This window comes from Trachinotus anak, unplaced genomic scaffold (genome assembly GCF_046630095.1).
Source record: "Trachinotus anak isolate AG129_WGS33_773 ecotype Australia unplaced genomic scaffold, CSIRO_AGI_Tana_v1 ptg000016l, whole genome shotgun sequence".
In the NCBI taxonomy this organism is placed as follows: domain Eukaryota; kingdom Metazoa; phylum Chordata; class Actinopteri; order Carangiformes; family Carangidae; genus Trachinotus; species Trachinotus anak.
Window position 1 is genome coordinate 20955221 of NW_027273867.1, and position 21130 is coordinate 20976350.

The 21130-nt window shown below is 41.4% G+C and overlaps 1 protein-coding gene across 11 annotated transcripts in view; it reads left to right on the forward strand.

The window, feature by feature from the left end:
* The window catches only part of pleca (plectin a), a 102826-nt gene that overhangs the window by 73566 nt on the left and 8130 nt on the right, over positions 1-21130 (forward strand). For 8 of the 11 annotated variants that reach the window (XM_071500105.1, XM_071500107.1, XM_071500114.1 and 5 more), the window contains 27 exons: positions 2207-2373; positions 4738-4853; positions 5213-5319; positions 5773-5892; positions 5984-6079; positions 6603-6730; positions 7392-7485; positions 7572-7726; positions 8112-8448; positions 8810-8887; positions 9192-9353; positions 9444-9548; positions 9667-9762; positions 9982-10107; positions 10304-10456; positions 10744-10898; positions 10978-11104; positions 11601-11784; positions 12020-12040; positions 12688-12845; positions 13091-13269; positions 13361-13499; positions 13623-13979; positions 14212-14295; positions 14372-14476; positions 14853-14951; positions 17091-20438. In XM_071500105.1, the coding sequence (XP_071356206.1) occupies positions 2207-2373; positions 4738-4853; positions 5213-5319; positions 5773-5892; positions 5984-6079; positions 6603-6730; positions 7392-7485; positions 7572-7726; positions 8112-8448; positions 8810-8887; positions 9192-9353; positions 9444-9548; positions 9667-9762; positions 9982-10107; positions 10304-10456; positions 10744-10898; positions 10978-11104; positions 11601-11784; positions 12020-12040; positions 12688-12845; positions 13091-13269; positions 13361-13499; positions 13623-13979; positions 14212-14295; positions 14372-14476; positions 14853-14951; positions 17091-20438 (6996 nt within the window). The remainder of the gene's footprint in view (positions 1-2206; positions 2374-4737; positions 4854-5212; positions 5320-5772; positions 5893-5983; positions 6080-6602; positions 6731-7391; positions 7486-7571; positions 7727-8111; positions 8449-8809; positions 8888-9191; positions 9354-9443; positions 9549-9666; positions 9763-9981; positions 10108-10303; positions 10457-10743; positions 10899-10977; positions 11105-11600; positions 11785-12019; positions 12041-12687; positions 12846-13090; positions 13270-13360; positions 13500-13622; positions 13980-14211; positions 14296-14371; positions 14477-14852; positions 14952-17090; positions 20439-21130) is intronic. The other 3 variants (XM_071500106.1, XM_071500109.1, XM_071500113.1) reach the window with 1 other exon arrangement.

Genomic DNA, 21130 nt, shown 5'->3' on the forward strand with positions numbered 1-21130 from the left:
AAAGACTAAACACTGAAAAAAGCCATTCATTCATTTTTTTTAAAGAAGTTTCAAAAGCCTTTTCTGTTCCTGTCTGTGGTTCTGTGAAGCGCTATAGGTTGGCGTTAAAACTAAATGTTGGAGTCCTCACTCTCAAACATAAACAGTATTGCTTGTACCACCTGTGGCAGCACAAGCCACATTGGAGGGATGTGTTAGTCAGTCGGCAGATGTGTCTCTGATGGGGAATGTTTGGAAATCCGTTAAGCAGATGGTTTGGTAGATTTGGGAAAAAGAGTGGGAGTACATGAGGATTCTTTGATGCTATAATGTCTATGTTAGGATGTGGATGTGGGATCCTTGTCCTCATCCCTCAGTGTGACTCAGTCATTCCCATGAGAAAGATGGCACGAGAGGCGGGCGTGACAGCTCAGGACTCGAAAACTACAAACAAATCAAACTCAGTAGAAAGTGTTCATCAGTTCTTTAAAACATAACTATCATCTGATATCTAACTGAGCTTAAGTGTTAATATGTTGTAAGATGGACATTTTATCTTTACTTTTCTAGTAATAAAACTAAAAGCTTCCATGTTGATCCACTTAGTCATCAGGCAGCCATTATTTCCTCAAAACAAACCCATAATGTCTTTGTTTGAGCACATGCTCGTCATCACAAACAATGTGAATTTCCTCTGAGCTCACTAATAACTTCACTAATACACAGGTGACTAGTTGAAATAATGGACTGCTTCGTGACAGAGATGGAGCCGGGATTCTCTCAGCACTTCTCTCAGAGGTGGAGGGCGGAGGTCCTGTTTCCACGCTTCTGAGTCACTGTGTGCCCACGTCCCTAGTGGAGCATTGGGGTTTCCCTTGTAGAGGGAAAAAAGCAGAAGGAAGAAATGCCGCCTTTTTTCCCTCCTCCACCCTTTCCTGAACAAAAAGAGAGTGAAATTATTAGTTCTGTTATGACTCATCTTCATACCCCAAAACACTGAGAATAGTGTATAGTTAGAATAAAGCTGCAGTTGGTTCAGTAAGAGGAATCTAGCAGGACTGGAAGTGCAGCCTTCACATAATGCATCATCAGCAACAGCTAATAAACTGTAGTTTTACCTACTGTTGGATTTTTTTTCCTTCTTATCTGTGGGTAGAAATCACACGGCTGCACTATTTAAACACCAAATACTCAAATTAGAAGTTGCAGGTATATTTATTTTTGGAGTGATTGGAGTCTGGAGTAGGTGGAGTTTTCAGCATCAAGACAAATAGTTAAGATTAAAAAAACATTGAGTTAATGTGCTGAAAGTTTCCTGTGATTGTTGTAACTTCTTGCAACCTGTGCCTAGTTTTGTGGAGAGCCCCACCCTTCTGGTACCAAAACAAACACCAAAGACTTAAGTGCCCTTTGCACATCCGACTATAGATATGATGCAGACACCAACTACTGGGTGGTGGGTTAATGCAAAAGAGACTCAGCGAGTCAATCCACTGCAAAATCAAACCAATGAACTTCACGTCCACTGCCTCAGGGTCAACTAGAATTTCCCTCAAAGATATCCGTATTGATTAAATCTGCAGTTTATTTTGTTGTCTGTTTTTAATGCATAAAAAATATTGCTGAGGGAGTTTTAGTGCTGTGGTCTTGTGATTCATAGCTTTGTCTCGCAGCTCTTGAAAAAGAGGAATCTGCCTGTGGAGGTTTTGTTTCATGGTCCAACATTCATTTACAGCAGCCAGAGTATTTTTTTTGTTTGGACCGTACAGTATAACTTTGTAAGATCAGTGACTCATAGACTATTTCACTCTTGTGATTTCTGTTTTGGTCGCGTATAATCACAAAGGGTTTGTGTTTCTCTCTAAAACAGTGAGTTTCGTGGATTTCATTTGCTCTTCAAGTAAAAGTGGTGGTTGCTATTTGAGGTTTCAAATGTGACTCATTTCAAGTCTGGAAGAAATCAGCGGTCAAACTGGGGAACTTTTTTTTTTCTTTCTGCCCTTCATCCAACACTTCAATCATATTCAGTATATCAAAGGAAAAGCCATGTGCCACTGGGAAAAAAGTAACTTCACCATAACCTTTTAATACATATACCACTGTTTATGACAGCTCTGTATGTGACTTGTTTGTTTGTTGTTTAATTTTGTCACCTATCCTAATATCATCCCTTTACCACTCTAGTTTAAGTCTTATCACTGACTACGTGCACCATCTTCCCCTCCAGATCTCAGACATTCAGGTGAATGGTCAGTCGGACGACATGACAGCCAAAGAGAAGCTGCTGCTGTGGTCTCAGAGGATGGTGGAGGGATACCAGGGCCTGCGCTGTGACAACTTCACCACCAGCTGGAGGGATGGAAAGCTCTTCAACGCCATCATACACAAACACAGGTGAGACAGAGAGCATCAGTAGGTCAAGGTTAGAGACTACAAATTGAAAAAAGATCTGATAAAGCAAGAAACTGAAGAGATAAAATTAAACCCACCTATTTGACAACAGTGGCACAAAAGGATTGTCTAAGACAAGTTGTTATGGAGAGCTGTTGCACTGAAGCATTTTCTGGTTAGGGAAGCTTGTCTGGACCTGGGATCTTGTAACACCGGAGGAAATGAACTTTACGGGCAGTTAAAAAGGTCTTTTCTGTGACCTTTTGCATATTTCATGTTGCTGTGTCAGTTTTATTTATTGCAGGAGGTTAGGATGCAGGAATGCAAAATTCATGTTTGTCTTTTAGGGCAGCACACTTAACCTGTCAGGACAAAATGTGCATCAGTGTTTGTAAATCAAACACACTGATAAATGTCAAGCTTGAAAACTCTTTCTGGTCAAATTTTTATTAAATTAACAATTAACGAATGGTTTATAAAACACTAAACTGTAGATGTAAGCACAGAAAAAAATGGACAACTAGTTCTAAACCCATCAGTGAATCATCTGTACATGTACAAACAGTTAATACTTAAATATGATTTATAACACATTTTAATGATCAGTACATTAAATGTAATTACAGTGTTGGTTGCAAAGGTTTATAATGGTGACCAGTTTCCGCAGCAGGAAAACAGAATCAAAGTGTCTATAGAAGCTTACTTCACTTTACTCATGCATCATAGTGATGGTAATAGTTAATTCAGTCATATTTAGGTAAAAATACAACTGTTAGGAACATGTTGATGCATACACACTGACAGCAGTTTTCTGCTTGTGACCATAAGAGCTGACATAAAGCTAAGCTAACCACGGCCACTGTTCTCCTCAGTGAGGAAACTTTAACTGCCACCTTTCAAGCCTACAGGAGGCGACTGTTTCATGCACAAACCATATATTTTGGGTGGAGTGCCACTTTAAGTCTTTGTGTCTGCACAGTAAAACAAGCCCTGAAGGACTGCCCACCACACGACACAAAAATAACATGTAGAACTGGAGCTGGCATCATTCAATGTGAAGAGAGAGCGCGTCTTCTTTGACGTTGTGGGTGTATCACTTTAATTTGAGAAACGGTTGCCCTGGAGGTACGCTCACTGGAGGCTCAGCAGGTCGTAGCAGAGCACAGGTACGCTAACTACTCTGCCATAGATTCTTTCATTGAGGTGGAAGAGCAAGACGCGAAGAGCTGCAGAGCTGCAGAGAGGACTCTTTGTGGTTGAGTCAAACAGACATTAGGCTGAAGACAGACGAGAAGAAGAGGAGCAAGCAGGAATTACTAGTGGATACGAGCAAGGATGAAATTGTTCTTAATGCTATAGCTTCAAAAAATTTTTTTTTTTTTTTTATATCTTCAGTTTTTGCAAAGCAAAACCTTGGACCTTTAGTTTCTTTAACTCAGCCATTATCACAATGTTAAACCTGAAGAGGAAGTTCAAGAGGCGTCTGAACAGTGCCTCCAGCAGCACAGCGGGCTCCGTCAGTGACCTGGAGGACAGGGTGGTCATGCTGTGCGAGGACATCCCTGCCGAATACTCCTTCGACTCGGGCCGAAGTTCCCAGAGCCCTGAGGCCCACTCCAGTCGAGGGTCCCACAGCGAGGAGCACGAATCAGGATCAGAGCCTCACGTCATCCACCTGAGCAGGGACAGACTGTCCTACAGACAGGCCTGCTATGTGGAGAGAGAACCAACCCCGCCACACAGAGAATACTACATCCAGAGAGTGGTGCAAGTGTATGAATGCTTGAAATGTGATGTTTTGGAAAAGCTTTCACTTTGCAGAATTAACTATGCACTCTATGTCCTCAGAGTAATCTTGGTATTTCTGGGCATGAGATGCAATTTCATCCCTTAAGTGTTGTGAGATGCTCTGTGCTTGTGCCTACATGTTATTAGACTGCAGTTATCTCTCTGGCAAAGTGCACTCAGAGGCAAAATGTCTGTGTATTTTGTTTCTAAAAAGATAAGGGAGTGTTAAGCTGCTCTGGGAGTGAGCACTCCTGTTTTTGCCTGCCCTTTCTGGTATCAGGAAAGACATAGTTCCTCTGATAAACCTGCCTCCAGCAACAAAAATCATAAAATATGCAGCACAGCATTTTTTACCTGCCAGCTGTCAGTATAGAATTATTGCTGAGAGGTAAAAAAAAGAAAAGAGAAAGAAAAAACTACAAAAACATTGATCTAGATGTTGGGGCTGATGTCAAAAGATAATTAATGAGTATTTTTTTCTCACATTTTTCACCGGTCAGATTTAATCTGAGAGTGATTGACAGTAGTAAGTACTGTAACGACCCATTTCTGTTCTGTCTGGGTGGTTTCTGTCCACAGGCCCACTCTGATTGACATGAGTCAAGTGTACCGACAGAGCAACCAGGAGAATCTGGAGCAGGCCTTCAGCGTGGCAGAGAGAGACCTGGGCGTCACCAGACTGCTGGACCCCGAGGGTGAGAGGAGGGGTCTTTTAATAATTTACTTCAGGGAACAATAGAGCGATTGTTTATTCTCTTTTTTAGAAACATTCCCACAGAGGAGTTATTCAGAAAAAACTTTCTTACAGTTTTGGCCACTGATAAACACTGAAAAGTGTTTTTTGTTGGGTCTTTTTTTGTCAATTTTCCTACCTGAACTACAGTGAGTGCACAAATACACATATTAGAAAACCAAATGATGAGAAATTCCTAGGGATTATTTTAGTTGCAAAACATGAGCCAATACATCAGTGTCCCAGTTTCCAGATAACCCTGACCCAAGCAACATTTCACTAAAAACTTTTTCCTAAATTCCCTGTTTTCTGTCTCTGCAGATGTTGATGTGCCCCATCCAGATGAGAAATCCATCATCACATACGTCTCCTCTCTGTATGATGTCATGCCCAGGGTACCAGACGTTCAGGATGGTGTTAAAGCCAATGTGAGTCCTCCTCTTCCACATCATCAAACCCTCTCTCCCCCTGAATCACTATAAAGATCTTTTGCAGAAGACACAAGAAGTGAATCTGCCATATTCTTATCGGAATTAGAATTTTAAGCATGGTGCAATTGATCAACTTAGTATTTTACAGTGTAGATATTGTAAGCGTGAGTAGGTGCTCATATTCAGAACAGTTAACGATGATTGCCACTGTAAAACAAAGCTCCAAGATCATCAGAGCAATGAGGAGTAATATTGCATCATTATCATCATAAGAGAGAGAAGAAACTTTATATAAAAATTGTATTCAGTTCATAATCTTTTCATGGAACATGTTTGGAAATGATGAGTAGCAGCAGCTTTGTGAATTCAGTTCAGTGAAAATGTCTTTCAGCTCAAACAGTAAAACATCATCCTCCAGGTTTTAAACATTTGTCTGTGTCTGTGCTTCAGGAGCTGGAGCTGCGTTGGCAGGAGTATTATGAGCTTGTCACCGTGCTGCTGCAGTGGATCAGACACCACATCCTCGTCTTCGAGGAGAGGAAGTTCCCCACCAGCTATGAGGAGATCGAGGCGAGTGGATTTTGTGTTTTGACTAACATAACAATAAACATCACAATGATAAAACAGTGATAAACAAATTCATCCCTTGTCTGATCTGCAGGTTCTTTGGCGTCAGTTTCTGAAGTTCAAGGAAACAGAACTTCCTGCAAAGGAGGCCGACAAGAACCGCTCCAAACACATCTTCAAGTCTTTTGAGGTGAGTTCTCTCATCTGCATTCTGTCAGTCATGAAAGTCGGCTTTTCACAGGATGTGTTGAAGTGTTTTTCTTGCTCTACATGTTTGCAATTTGCACCAAGAAAGAAGTTATTAAATACAAGACAAATTCAAGTTTTACACTGATAGTTAACCTTTAACACCCACAGTTCTGCCTGCAGGACAGAAGTACAATAACTTTCACGACTGTCAACACTACGAAAAGTTCCTATTTGGATTTGAACATTCAGTATATTTCTATCAGTCGATTAGATTCTTGCCTAATTCTTGTCATAAGAATTATCCAGGTACAATGCAAGGCAGAATTTACAGCTGAAACCTCTAAAACATGATGTCTTTACACCTTCAAGTCAGTCTGAGTGAATAAACCCTTAAACATCCAAATTCATCACGAGGGTCTAACAATCAAAAATAGTCCACCATGTTTGGATGGGTGTTAAATGGTTAAAGAATTGAAACATGATTGTTTAACTACAGTTAACTGTATGTGGCTGTTATTTTTCAGGGTGCAGTGCAGGCAGGTCACGTCAAAGTGCCGCCAGGTTACCATCCCTTTGATGTGGAGAAGGAATGGGGTCGACTGCATGTCGCCATACTGGAGAGAGAGCGTCTCCTCAGGACAGAGTTTGAGAGGTAAGTGGGGCACAGACTAAACCTCGTCACATGCTGTCTGCTGCAAAGCAAACTCTACTTTTTTGAAAAACCACAAGAAATTAAGAAACTGATCTGTGTGAGCATGAGGATGACTCATTTCCTAATGACAAAGTCCACTTTGGTAAAGAAATGTTAAGAGTTGGCTTTGTGGGGCGGGAAGTAAAAGTCATATTAGGGCAAACACATGACGGTGGTGCCATCGCCACGGAAACAAACTCACAATAATATGGTCATTTGATTTATAAACTTGTTTTTTTTGTAATCACATGGTAGGGAGGGCGTAGCTTTTGGTTTTAGTTCCTGCAACATTTGGGAAAGTGTTTAAGTCAAGTGTTGTGGAGAGTTTTGAAAAATATCATCTGTACGTTAGTGGACTGACTGAGCTCCATCATGGCTTTCATGCATCAGGGATACGAGTTAAAGTATTTATTCCGCCGGAGGACGGAGTGAGTGCTGTCATTTTTTCACTTTTTAATCTCCTTGTTCAGTTTTTCTTTATTTGTAATGAGATGGGTTTTACTTAATCACAACAGAGCAACAAAGCAAAAAAAAAAAAGTACCCTGGAGGATCATTTGAGGTCAGGTACTGCACTTTGTTTAAAGTGAGTTTTGACCTTTGACCTCCCCTCTCCCACTGCAGGCTGGAGCGACTTCAGAGGATCGTCAGTAAGGTCCAGATGGAGTCAGGGGTGTGTGAGGAGCAGCTCAACCAGGTGGAAACTCTGCTGCAGACGGTGAGGGAGAAACAGTCACTGTTATTTCACCAGAGATGATCACAGCCAGAAGCAGATACTGTAACGCCTTTGTCTCTGTGCTGCAGGATGTGAGGATGCTCAGCTCGGGGAAGCCTGCTCAGCACACAGCAGAGATGGAGGCAGATCTGGAGAAAGCAGAAGGAATGATTCGCTTCCTCTTCAATGATGTTCAGCTGCTCAAAGATGGCCGCCACCTACAGGCTGAACAGATGTATCGCAGGTGACAAACTGCAGCATTTGAAATGTCTAACATTTGATATAACGGTCACAGTTAATAATAATTTTTCATCAGTTGATCTACTCATCTATCTTTTTATTTATTTGATTAAATATTAATTCAATAAAAAATTTGAAATTTGAAGAGACCAAGGTAAAATTTACAACTTGCTTGTTTTGTCCAATCAACAGACATTAAGCAGTAAATAAACATATCCTGAGGTCTGAAAGTCTGAGAAGTTGGAGCCACTGATTGTTTGGCATTCACTTGATAGAGACTTGAATCAAGTGAAAAGAAATACATGAAAAAAATAAAATGTTGTTAATAAATGTGCAAACTTCTCAGCCCTAACTGACATTACATTTTTCTATTACTATTCTGGCTGTAGGGTGTATCGTCTCCACGAGCGGCTGGTGAACCTCCGCAGTGAGTACAACCTGCGTCTCAAGTCAGGCGTGACTGCCACGCAGATCCCCATGACTCAGATCCACACCGCCCAGGTCCTGCAGCAGGCACCCATGAGGGTGCGGCCCGAGCTGGACGAAGTCACCATGCGCTACATCCGAGATCTGGTGGGCTGGGTGGAGGAGAACCAGCGCCGCGTGGATGACGGAGAGTGGGGATCCGACCTGCCCACTGTGGAGTCGCAGCTGGGCAGCCACCGCGGCCTGCACCAGTCTGTGGAGGAGTTCCGCTCCAAGATCGAGAGGGCGAAGGCTGATGAGGTACGAACAGTTGACAGAAGACAGGAAGAAATGTTTTAGGTAGAAGCAGAAAGATTTTATTTATCGCCAACCACATCTCAGCCTTATTAAGAGGTATGTGTGTATATGAATGAATATGAAGTGAAACAAGATCATGAATATTTTAAGGACTAATATGGGCAAGCAAAAGTATTCAATGCTTGTCTTTGACTTTGTAAGACGATAGTTTGGCCAAGAGTCTCAGAAGAAACACAGATCAATAGAAGCAGTCTTGGTTAAATAAAGATAAGAAGATGTATATTGATTGAGAGAAGGAAACTGATATTTTTTAAAATAAAATATTAATTAACTGACCCATGACCTTGCCTCTCCTCTGTTCCAGAGTCAGATCTCACCGGCCAGTAAAGCTGCGTACCGCGACTATCTCGGAAAACTGGAGCTACAGTACGGCAAGCTCCTGGTAAGTTACAACAGACTCTAAAATGAAGAGAAACATATGCATACAAAATAAAATTACTCATACTACTAATGAAATTACTCACTCTCTTGAGAAATCCTCTACTTGAGAAATGTGAGCACATTTCAGTTATCACACAAAGCAGCTGTTGAAAGTTATATGTCTAATGTGACATTTCACTCACAGCCTCGTAGAGAAGGTGGAGAATATCTCAAGCTGCCAAGTAGTGGATGGTGCCACTTTAAAGTCTTCTGTTCCATCCCATTTTCCTTCTGATTCTAATGCATTATAACCTGTGTCACCACAGAACGCTTCTAAGGCCCGTCTGCGCTACCTGGACCAACTTCACGCCTTCGTCATCGCAGCAACCAAAGAGCTGATGTGGCTGAACGAGAAAGAGGAGGAGGAGGTCAACTACGACTGGAGCGAACGAAACACCAACATGGCAGCCAAGAAAGAAAACTACTCGGTAGAGTGACAGTGTGATGTTCTGAGAAGTTTTACCCACTGTGCTCTGTAGGGATAATGATTAACATCTGTATGTTGCTGTTGTGAGCAGGGTTTGATGAGAGAGCTGGAGCTCAGGGAGAAGAAGGTGAACAGTGTCCAGACCACAGGAGACAAACTCCTGAGAGACGGACACCCTGCCAGGAAGACTATAGAGGTACAACTCATTGCACTGCTCCAGTCAACATACATTACATTACACATGAGACATCTTTTGACTGTATTCATTTTATAATTCATTATTTATCCTCCTCATCAACACTCTGTCTCCTCAGGCCTTCACTGCAGCTCTGCAGACTCAGTGGAGTTGGATCCTGCAGCTGTGTTGCTGCATCGAAACCCACCTGAAAGAAAACACTGCCTACTTCCAGGTATGTTTGCTGACTCACCCTGCAAGACAACATAAGCTGATAACTGTCTGCTTAATGTGGTCAATCTGTCAATAAAGAGTTATTTTATTAAAGAACAGTTATCTTGTAACAATTATCTAACCTTTGCCAGCCCATCGGGTGATCTATGTCTATATGAGGCAACTTCTTAACTCTCAGACAACACTGCAGCTTCATGTTTCCACTCTTTTCCTTGTCTAGTTTTTCTCTGACGTGAAGGAGGCAGAGGAGAGGATCAAAAAGATGCAAGACACAATGAAGAGGAAATACACGTGCGACCGCTCCGTCACAGTCACACGGCTGGAAGACCTGCTGCAGGACGCAGCTGTAGGTTTATTCATCACTGTGTTGTTTACTTAAATTTGATTTAAAGCTTTATGAGATGCTATCGTACATGTGGTGAGGAGAGATAACAGAGTTTCTGGGAACTTTTAAGAACTTTTCTTTTAAGTAAAGGTGGAGATGGTGATTTGGGCATTCATTTTAATGTACCCCACATTATGTCTTATTCTGATCTGAACAGGATGAGAAAGAGCAACTGAATGAGTTCAAAACTCACCTGGAAGGCCTGAAGCGCAGAGCCAAGACCATCATCCAGCTGAAACCACGTAACCCTGCTACACCGATAAAGGGCAAACAGCCCATCCAGGCTGTTTGTGACTTCAAACAGATGGAGGTACGCATGCAAATTCTGTGTAATACTTGGATACAAATCAGGGTAACCAGTCAAATATTAAATACGGTTTTCTTCATTTTGTCCATATTTTTAATATTTGTAAAACTATGGTTTCCACATTCCTACCAGATTTACAAAGACTGTAATAGCTCTGTTGAGCCTTTGGTTAACTTCTAATAATGAAATGAAATATACAGTTTCCGTTGTATTGTATTACAGGACTATGTAGTATTAGGTTCAGTCCATTGACAAGTTGGACATGAGCATCTGTGATTATCTCCCTCCAGATCACAGTCCACAGAGGAGATGAATGTGCTCTGCTGAACAACTCGCAGCCTGACAAGTGGCGAGTGCTGAATGACAAAGGCAGCGAGGCGTCTGTACCATCTATCTGCTTCCTGGTCCCACCCACCAATAAGGACGCTGTGAACAGTGTTGCCGGGTGAGTTTTACATTAGTCAGGAACCAGATTCACATGCACACAGAGCTCCAGTGCTCACCTCTGCTGTACTCTTCCTCAGACTGGACGGAAACCTCCAGAGGCTGCAGACAATATGGCAGACAATGTTTGTGGACATGAAGAGTATGTTGTCCTGGCAGTACCTGATGAGAGACATCCACATCATCAAATCCTGGAACATCACCATGGTAACAACACGGGACAAACTGTATCAGAGAAAAGCTGATACACTAACAGTACCTTAAAGTTTATATAAAATCTGTAAAGTATATGGATGTTACTAAAGATAGGAGGGAAATATTTCTCAAAAGCTAAATGAAAGCAGCAGCCTGTTGTTCCAATTAACTTGGGTTCAGATGAAGGTTAATTTAATCGTTTCACCACATGGGCTCACTGCTGTTGTCAGTATTTGTTACATCTAATTAGATTTATGTGCTTAGTGTGAAAACAGACTTAAAATTAACAATGAAAGTGGATAAAGTTTATCTTTCATATTCTGACAAGTGATTGTGTTCATCTTATTTGGTTTATTCTGAGACTTTTTTTTAAAAAGGGAAAAATAATATTTGATTTTGGCTGATAATTCGCTCCAGAGGGAGGAAATGCTTTTCTTAAGACAGTGTTAGTGTTTTCATAACGCTCAATATCCATCTCCCTCGCCTCCCTTCATCTGCACCCCTGCAGTTTAAGACCCTGAGGGTGGAGGAGTACCGGCTGGCTTTGAGAAATCTGGAGCAGCACTACCAGGACTTCCTGAGGGACAGCCAGGACTCCCAGATGTTTGCGGCCGAGGACCGTATGCAAGTGGAGTCCAACTACAACAAAGCCAACCAGCACTACAACACAATGGTCAGCTCTGCAGAGCAAGGTGTGTGTGCACGGTTTGGTTATTGTATCTCAAACGTCACTATGGATTCATTCATCATCACCAAAATATTGTTTATATTACATGACGTTACATTATTGATTATAAGACACATTTGTTGTATTTAAAGTTTAAGTTGGACCAAACATTTTCTCACTGAATCATTTTTTCAGACTTTTGTGTTGACATTCAGTCATGGTCATTTGTGTGTAAGTTGACTGTTGGGTTCACATTGCAGGCTATGTGCCACCCAGGGCAGGTAAGGTGCTTCAGTCACAGTGGCAGACGTGTAACAGGAGCTTTTGATTGGCTGACTTTGTATGCACCGAGGGCTGTTGCATCGTCATGTTTCATTTCATTCATTAACTCAATCAGCTTCATCATCCTGATTTTGATATTCCTCCTAACTTCACTCGTTGTTGCAGTCCTGTCTCTGTGCATGGGTTTCATGGCAGCTGATTTCCAGTCTCTATCAGTGAATGATTGAATCAGTTAATTGATAAATGAATCACTAAAACAGATAATCAACAAAGGACTAATCAAGCATGAAAAAGTACATTTTCTGTGTACAATGTGACACAGATATGTTCACTTATCAGGGATAGTAATTGTACTAAAGCCCCTGTAGTCCATTAAGATTATTTCCTCCAAAGTGCTTAAATGCACCAAAATAAAAAGGGTGCTTTAAAATGTCTCTATTAAATAAAAATCTGTAACTAATACTGTAACTTTTAGGATTACGCAATGTGTTTGTGCAGTCGCTTGATTGTTTGATGTTACAATGTATTTCCTACATGCAATGCAAAATCTGACTTGAACTAATAACCAGCTTTACTGTATGTATTCAGAACTTGTGCTCTTTGCAAACTGATAACATATATACAACTATTATTTTGATTCAACCAGGAGAGCAAGATGAGTCAGTGTGTAAGACTTACCTGACAAAGATCAAGGACCTTCGTCTGAGGCTGGAGGGATGTGAGAACCGAACAGTGACTCGCCTTCGCCAGCCTGTGGACAAGGAGCCACTAAAGGCGTGCGCCCTGAAGACTGCAGAGCAAATGGTAACATCATGGAGAATAAAACATTAAATCAGGTGCAGAGGGAAAGGGAATAATCTAAATGAATCAAACTGTCATACTAACATGCAACACGATATTTGAGAAGGTTCAACACTAATGTTTTTTATGAAAAGGTCTGTTGCACATCCCATTAACACTATCTGACTGACTGAATGGTAATTTATGCCTGTTACTGACTAAAATGTTAGTGATAACAAATAATGTGTTCACGCAATATTTGATGGCAGAAAGTCCAGTCCGAGTTGGAGGGCTTGAAGAAAGACTTGAACTCTATTGCTGAGAAGACGGAGGAGGTCCTGGCGTCTCCTCAGCAGTCCAGCTCCGCCCCGATGCTGCGCTCTGAGCTGGACGTCACACTGAAGAAGATGGACCACGTCTACGGCCTCTCCTCCGTCTACCTGGACAAGTGAGGCTCTGTGACTCTCTGAGCGCTTCCTGATGAATTTACAGCTGTAATTGTATTTTTTTTAAATACAATGTGCACCTCTTGATTTCAGGCTGAAGACCATTGATGTTGTGATCAGAAACACTAAAGATGCAGAGGACACACTGAAGGGTTATGAGACTCGCCTGCGGGACGTCAGCAACGTGCCAGCTGAGAAGAAGGAGGTGGAGGCCCATCGCAGTCAGCTGAAGGTATTTCCTCTCGTTCATATCTACTATCATATCTATAATCATTGTATATATTTGTACTTATGGTTTTCCTCACACTGGACTGCGCTGTTTTGACATTAAAGACTTTATTCCTCTGCCTGACAGTCGATGCGTGCTGAAGCAGAGGCCGACCAGGCCGTATTTGACCGCCTGCAGGACGAGCTCAAGAGAGCAACAGTCATCAGCGACAAGATGACGAGGATCCACAGCGAACGCGACGCTGACCTGGAGCATTACCGTCAGCTGGTCAGCAGCCTCCTGGAGCGCTGGCAGGCTGTGTTCGCTCAGATTGAGCTGAGACAGCGGGAGCTCGACCTCCTTGGACGCCACATGAATTTCTACCACGAAAGCTACGAGTGGCTCATCCGATGGCTCGCAGAGGCGAGACAGAGGCAGGAAAAGATTCAAGCTGTGCCGATCAGTGACAGCAAGGCTCTCAAGGAGCAGCTGGCAGAGGAGAAGGTATTGTGAGAGAAAAAGAGAGGCTGTGCGGGGTAGAGGGAAGAAAAGTCATTAAACCCTTAGAAAGAATGCATTCAGTCCTCTTTCTTTACTTTAATTACTCACTGGCTGTTTTCAATCTGAGTTTATGCGTTTATAATAATGAAAACAAGACTCGCAGCTTCTATTTTTGTAGGAAAAAAAATTAACGATAAAATATTGTCTGTTTTAACATTTTCATTTATGTTTACAGAAACTCCTGGAAGAGATTGAGAAAAACAAGGACAAGATTGAAAATTGCCAGAAAAATGCAAAAGATTACATCGATTCAGTCAAGGTCTGTACTGATATTTTCAGCTTTACAACAAAATGAAGTTTATCTTCTGGCTTGACTTTACTTTCTTTCTTTTTAGGATTATGAATTCCAGATTTTGACCTATAAAGCCCTCCAGGATCCAATAGCATCCCCTCTGAAGAAACCCAAAATGGAGTGTGCATCTGATAACATCATCCAAGAGGTAGGTTTTACAAGCAGCTGCGTCAGTAGTGATGCTGGTTATCATCCGCCCTTGTTAAAACTTAAAAGAATAGTTTAATAGACTTTAGGGAAATAGGCTTATATGCTTTCTTAATGAGTTGGATGAAAAGATTCTCATGTCTGTATCTTTAATTTAAAGCAGCAGGTGTTTAGCTTAGCTTAGCACAAAGACTGGAAATAGGTTGAAACGATGACTGACTGTGACCTTTTTGTCATTACTATGATAAAAACATTATCATAAATACATTATCCTGGGACCTAAATGTATTATAAAGAATGAGAGTAAAAGTATATTTTAAAGTCAGATGTCAAATAAACATTCTGGTAACCACTCTGTGCCACTGCTTTTCTTTCAGTATGTCACTCTGAGAACCCGCTACAGTGAGCTGATGACTCTCACCAGCCAGTACATTAAATTTATCTTGGATACACAGCGCCGCCTGGAGGATGATGAGGTAATTACACACTAAGACCCGCAGCAGCAGCAGGAGTCTGTTGAGAATCTGAAGCCTCACTAACACAAACAATGCCAGTGAACTGATTAATGTATGGGAAATAATTTGTCATTAAGCACTAACAAAATGTTGGCACTGAAAAACTTAATGACCCTGTTACTCAGAGTCTAAATCTGTTCAGAAGGATAGGAGAGCATCCAGTGGTGAAGCAAACTGTTTCATCCTAGTGTTGCAGCACATCACATCCCCACTACAATATATGTCTCTCATTCCCCTACACTGTGTATTTAGTCAAATCATATCACATAGTCTGCACACGACTCTGATTTTATCTGAAACTGCAAGTCAACTGCTTAGCTGCTTGTCCAACAATTTTAATTTGGTGTTTGCTTCTTTGCTTCCTCTTGAAATCACTCACACTAGTGATTTGAAGGTTCTAGTTTGGCTCCCTGCCCGCTCAAATATTATTTCTCAATCTACCTCTACCGTTACTTTCCCCTTTTCTTCTTTTCTAACTTTCTATTGTGTTTGATCCTTTTGAACCTGCTCGCCAGTGCTTTGTCATGGTGAATATTATTCACAAGCTTAAGAGATGAATTAACCCCCCAAGCACCAGGTATTTAAAAAGAAAACACCCTCTCAGTTCATATCATTCCTCTGTACATCAGACTCTTGTCTGTAGTGAAGGGAAGGTTCGGGATTTTTCAGAAACATTTCACAACTTTCTGTTTTTGTGCATTTTAACTCTGAGCAACTGGCATCATTGTCCCATTTTTTAATTAAATTTGGAAGCTATTTTATGTATTTCTGTTCTCTTAATAATGTCACATACAGACTCAACACTAAACTAAAAATTATTTATATTTATATTATTATATATTGATTAATTCTTTAGTACACAAATCCTCAAATCGCTCCCTTAATCTCCAAAAAGGTAATCAAAGATATGACAAAGCAAAGCAGCAAATCCTTTGATTTGAGGAGCTTCTTTTGTCACAGTTTGTGCATGAAAAATAACTGAAACAATCAATCAACTATCAAAATATTTGCTGATGATTTTTCTCTCTCTCTAATTGATTGACTGATCAAGGCTGGTGCTGGTATACCAAAAACAATGGTGGCCTAAACCAGAGTTAAATTAGAAATTAATCTTAAAGGTTTCAAAAATGCTGAACCTTCCTTATAGGTGTCAATCACCTGCACAGAACACTGTGCACTTACCATTCTTACTAAATGGTAGAGCTCATCTTTTGATGTTGCGTCATGTCTTGTCACTTCCGCTGAATCAGGCTTTCTTTGTCTTGTGTGTTACATGAACTCATGCTGTGTTTGCTGCATCACTATGCTATAATGTTCATAGTGTCGATATTCTGGTTCTTACACTTTGAATTCTGACTTGCTGTGATGCAATTCCATAAAACCTTTATTATTTTTAATTACTGTGCTGTTTCTTAACTTCTTTGTACAGTTTTGGTATTTCCCTGAACGCTTACTACTTTTGTATGCTGATTATTATTTATTCCCTGCCCAGTTCTTAATTACTAACTGAAAATAAAGCAGTGTGTCAAGACTGAGGAGAGGCACAACTCTTGGTGATGGTGACTGAAGAAATTTTATTAATCATATCACTATCAGACATGAAATTGAAATATGAATATTTTTTGTTGAAATATGAGCAGCAACCTTGAAAATATGAATACTAAGTTTGCTAATATTACATGCGCACAATTTGCTGTTATGTGTATCAAGTCCACATTGTACAGTACTCACTTTGTTAAATATGACGAGGCTTTATTATATAATTGCCCCTTATCTACAGAGTGTTGGTTGATTAAAATAGTAAAGTGCATGAAATCAAAGTACAGTGCCGTGCTGTGTTGTGAAGTAAAGTGTTGTTCTATGTGCCATACATTGAATAAACATGACAAGCATTTCCCAATACAGTATTTAGCCCTAGTTAAAAGAACTGTCTCTTTGTAGTATGTAATAAACTGTAGCTGTAACGTACTCTCATGTATTTACATTTTTATGTAGCTACATGTTTTATAACAACTTTAATACTGAAGATTTGTTTTATAGTCTAACACCTCTAACATTCTCTCAATTCCCTTCACTCCCTCTTTGCTTCTACTAATACAGAAAGCTTCTGAAAAACTAAAAGAAGAGGAGAGGAAAAGGATGGCAGAGATACAGGCTGAGTTAGATAAACAGAAACAGTTGGCTGAGGCTCACGCTAAGTCTGTGGCCAAGGCCGAACAAGAAGCGCAGGAGCTTAAGCTGAAGATGAAGGAAGAGGCCAGCAAGAGGCAAGATGTTGCAGTGGATGCTGAGAAACAGAAGCAGAACATACAGCAAGAGCTGCATCATCTCAAGACTCTGTCAGATCAGGAGATCAAGTCCAAGAATCAGCAGCTGGAAGAGGCGCTAGTCAGTCGTAGGAAAATCGAGGAGGAAATCCACATCATCAGAATTCAGCTAGATACGACCATATCCCAGAAGACCACAGCTGAGGCAGAGTTACAAAAGCTCAGAGATAAGGCTTCTGAGGCTGAGAAGCTCAGGAAAGCTGCTCAGGATGAGGCAGAAAGGCTTCGCAAGCAGGTAACTGAAGAGACTCAGAAAAAGAAAAATGCTGAAGATGAGCTGAAGCGTAAATCAGAAGCAGAAAAAGAAGCTGCCAAGCAGAAGCAAAAAGCACTAGATGACCTGCAGAAATTCAAACTGCAAGCAGAGGAGGCAGAGAGGCGCATGAAACAGGCTGAGGAGGAGAAATTGAGGCAGATTAAGGTCGTAGAGGAGGTAGCACAGAAGACTGCTGCCACACAGCTGCAAACCAAATCCATGTCATTTAATGAAAAGGCAACAAAACTTGAGGAATCCCTTAAGAAAGAGCAGGGCACCGTCCTTCAGTTGCAGGAGGAAGCTGAAAAGCTCAGGAAACAACAGGAGGAAGCAAACAAAGCCAGGGAGCAAGCAGAGAAAGAGCTTGAAACATGGAGACAGAAAGCCAACGAGGCTCTCCGCTTGAGGCTACAAGCTGAGGAGGAAGCCCAAAAGAAGAGCCAGGCTCAAGAGGAGGCAGAAAAGCAAAAGCTTGAGGCTGAGCGAGATGCCAAGAAGAGGGCAAAAGCTGAAGATGCTGCACTTAAGCAAAAGGAGAATGCAGAAAAAGAGCTGGAAAAACAGAGGAAATTTGCAGAACAAATCGCTCAGCAAAAGCTGTCTGCAGAGCAAGAATGCATTCGTTTGAAGGCTGACTTCGAACATGCTGAACAGCAGAGGGGCCTGTTGGATAATGAGCTCCAGCGTCTGAAAAATGAGGTGAACGCTACTGAAAACCAGAGGAAACAACTGGAAGATGAGCTGGCTAAAGTCAGAAGTGAGATGGATGCTCTTATGCAGATGAAGATTCAAGCGGAGAAGGAGACACTGTCGAACACAGAAAAGAGCAAGCAGCTTCTTGAGTCTGAAGTAATGAAAATGAAACAACTTGCAGAGGAAGCAACAAGACTGAGATCAGTTGCTGAAGAGGCAAAGAAGCAGAGGCAGATTGCAGAGGAAGAGGCAGCACGGCAAAGAGCAGAGGCTGAAAAAATACTCAAGGAAAAACTGGCAGCTATCAATGAGGCAACCCGTCTGAAGACTGAAGCAGAGATTGCTCTGAAAGCTAAAGAGGCAGAGAATGAAAGACTCAAAAGAAAAGCTGAGGATGAAGCTTATCAGAGGAAGCTGCTGGAGGACCAGGCTGCTCAGCATAAACAAGACATCGAGGAGAAAATCACACATCTGAAGAGCTCATCTGTTTCTGAGTTAGAACGACAAAAAACTATTGTGGAAGAAACTCTGAGGCAAAAGAAAGTGGTTGAAGAAGAAATTCACATCATCAAGATCAACTTTCAGAAAGCATCAAAAGAGAAGTCAGATTTGGAATTGGAATTAAAGAAACTGAAGGGTATTGCAGATGAGACGCAGAAAAGCAAAGTCAAAGCTGAAGAGGAGGCAGAGAAGCTGAAAAAGCTTGCTGCAGAGGAGGAGAAGAAAAGGAAAGAAGCTGAAGAGAAGGTGAAGAGGATTACTGCAGCAGAAGAAGAGGCAGCCAGACAATGCAAAGCAGCTCAGGAGGAAGTTGAGCGCCTCAAAAAGAAAGCTTTGGAGGCAAATAAACACAAAGAGAACGCTGAGAAAGAGGCAGAGAAGCAGGTCATTCTGGCCAAAGAGGCAGCACAGAAATGCTCTGCTGCAGAACAGAAAGCTCAAGATGTTCTTAGTAAGAATAAAGAAGACATTCTTGCTCAGGAAAAGCTGAAAGATGAGTTTGAAAATGCAAAGAAACTTGCACAAGCAGCTGAGAAAGCCAAAGAGAAAGCAGAGAAAGAGGCTGCCTTGCTCCGTCAAAAAGCAGAGGAGGCTGAAAAACTGAAAAAAGCAGCAGAGGATGAAGCTGCTAAACAGGCCAAAGCTCAAAAAGATACAGAGAGGCTGAGGAAGGAAGCAGAGGAGGAGGCTTCTAAGAGAGCAGCAGCTGAGGCAGCAGCTCTGAAGCAGAAGCAGCAGGCTGATGCAGAGATGGCCAAGCACAAAAAGGAAGCAGAACAAGCGCTTAAACAGAAGTCTCAGGTTGAAAAGGAACTTACAATGGTTAAACTGCAACTGGATGAGACCGATAAGCAGAAAGCAGTGTTGGATGAGGAGCTTCAGCGAGTTAAAGGTGAAGTTAATGATGCTGTCAAACAAAAGGCACAGGTGGAGGATGAGCTGTCCAAAGTTAAGATTCAGATGGATGAGCTCCTGAAACTCAAGATCAAAATTGAAGAAGAAAATCGCCGCCTCATGAAAAAAGACAAGGATAATACGCAGAAATTGCTTGCAGAGGAAGCAGAGAAAATGAAGAGCTTGGCAGAGGACGCTGCCAGACTTAGTGTGGAGGCTGAAGAAACAGCCAGACAGAGGCAGATTGCAGAGTCTGACTTGGCTGAACAGAGGGCGCTCGCAGAGAAAATGCTAAAGGAGAAAATGCAAGCTATCCAAGAGGCTACCAAACTGAAAGCTGAGGCAGAGGAGCTCCAGAAACAAAAGAACCAGGCACAAGAAAAGGCTAAAAAACTACTAGAGGACAAACAACAGATCCAGCAGCGCCTAGATAAGGAGACAGAGGGCTTCCAAAAATCCTTGGAGGCTGAGCGAAAGAGGCAGCTTGAAGTTATCGCTGAAGCAGAGAAACTGAAATTGAGGGTGAAAGAGCTCAGTGATGCTCAGGCAAAAGCTGAGGAGGAGGCTAAGAAATTCAGGAAACAAGCTGATGAAGCTAAAGCTCGTCTTCAAGAGACAGAAAAGCAAACCACAGAAACTGTTGTGCAAAAGTTGGAGACACAGAGGCTACAGAGCACCAGAGAGGCTGATGACTTGAAGAAAGCAATCGCTGACCTCGAAAAAGAGAGAGAGAAACTGAAAAAAGAGGCAGAGGAGCTTCAGAAAAAGTCTAAAGAGGTATGGTGACACGAAGTAACATTGTTACTCAATTTCTACAACCATTGCAGTTAACATGATCCTGCTAAACACACTAACTATAGACCAGTATTTGAAGAACCACGTGTAACATTTCATATAAATTGCAGTGTCTTAGATTAACATCCAGCAATTTATATGAATGTCATTCAGTACACATTACTATCAAAATTATTAGAATTATCATTATTAGAACTAAATAGTCACAGTAACACATTACAGAAATAGTTTGATAGTTTGCGAAATATATTTATTTACTTTCTCGCTAAGATGAAAAGATCAATACCTCTAATATCTGTATGCCAAATATGAAGCTGGAACCAGGAGATGGTTAGCTTAGCTTAGCATAAAGACTGAAAACAGGAGGAAACAACTAGTATAGCTCTGTCCAGTTCATTTTATGCTTGTGTGGATTAAACAAACAAGATATAAGGTGTTAATTAGAGAGTTGAAGGTGCTGGTAAGTGTTACCTTTGGCCAGAGCCAGGCTAGCTATTTCTAGAGTCCAGTGTTAATGTTAAGCTAAGATAACCATCTGCTGGCTCCAGCTTCATATTTACTTTGCAGTCATGAGAGTAATATCAGTCTTCTTATTTAATTCCTACAAGAAAGCTTTTTCCAAAATTGTTGACCTATTTCATTTTTTATTAAGTCAATGCAATGATTTATTGATA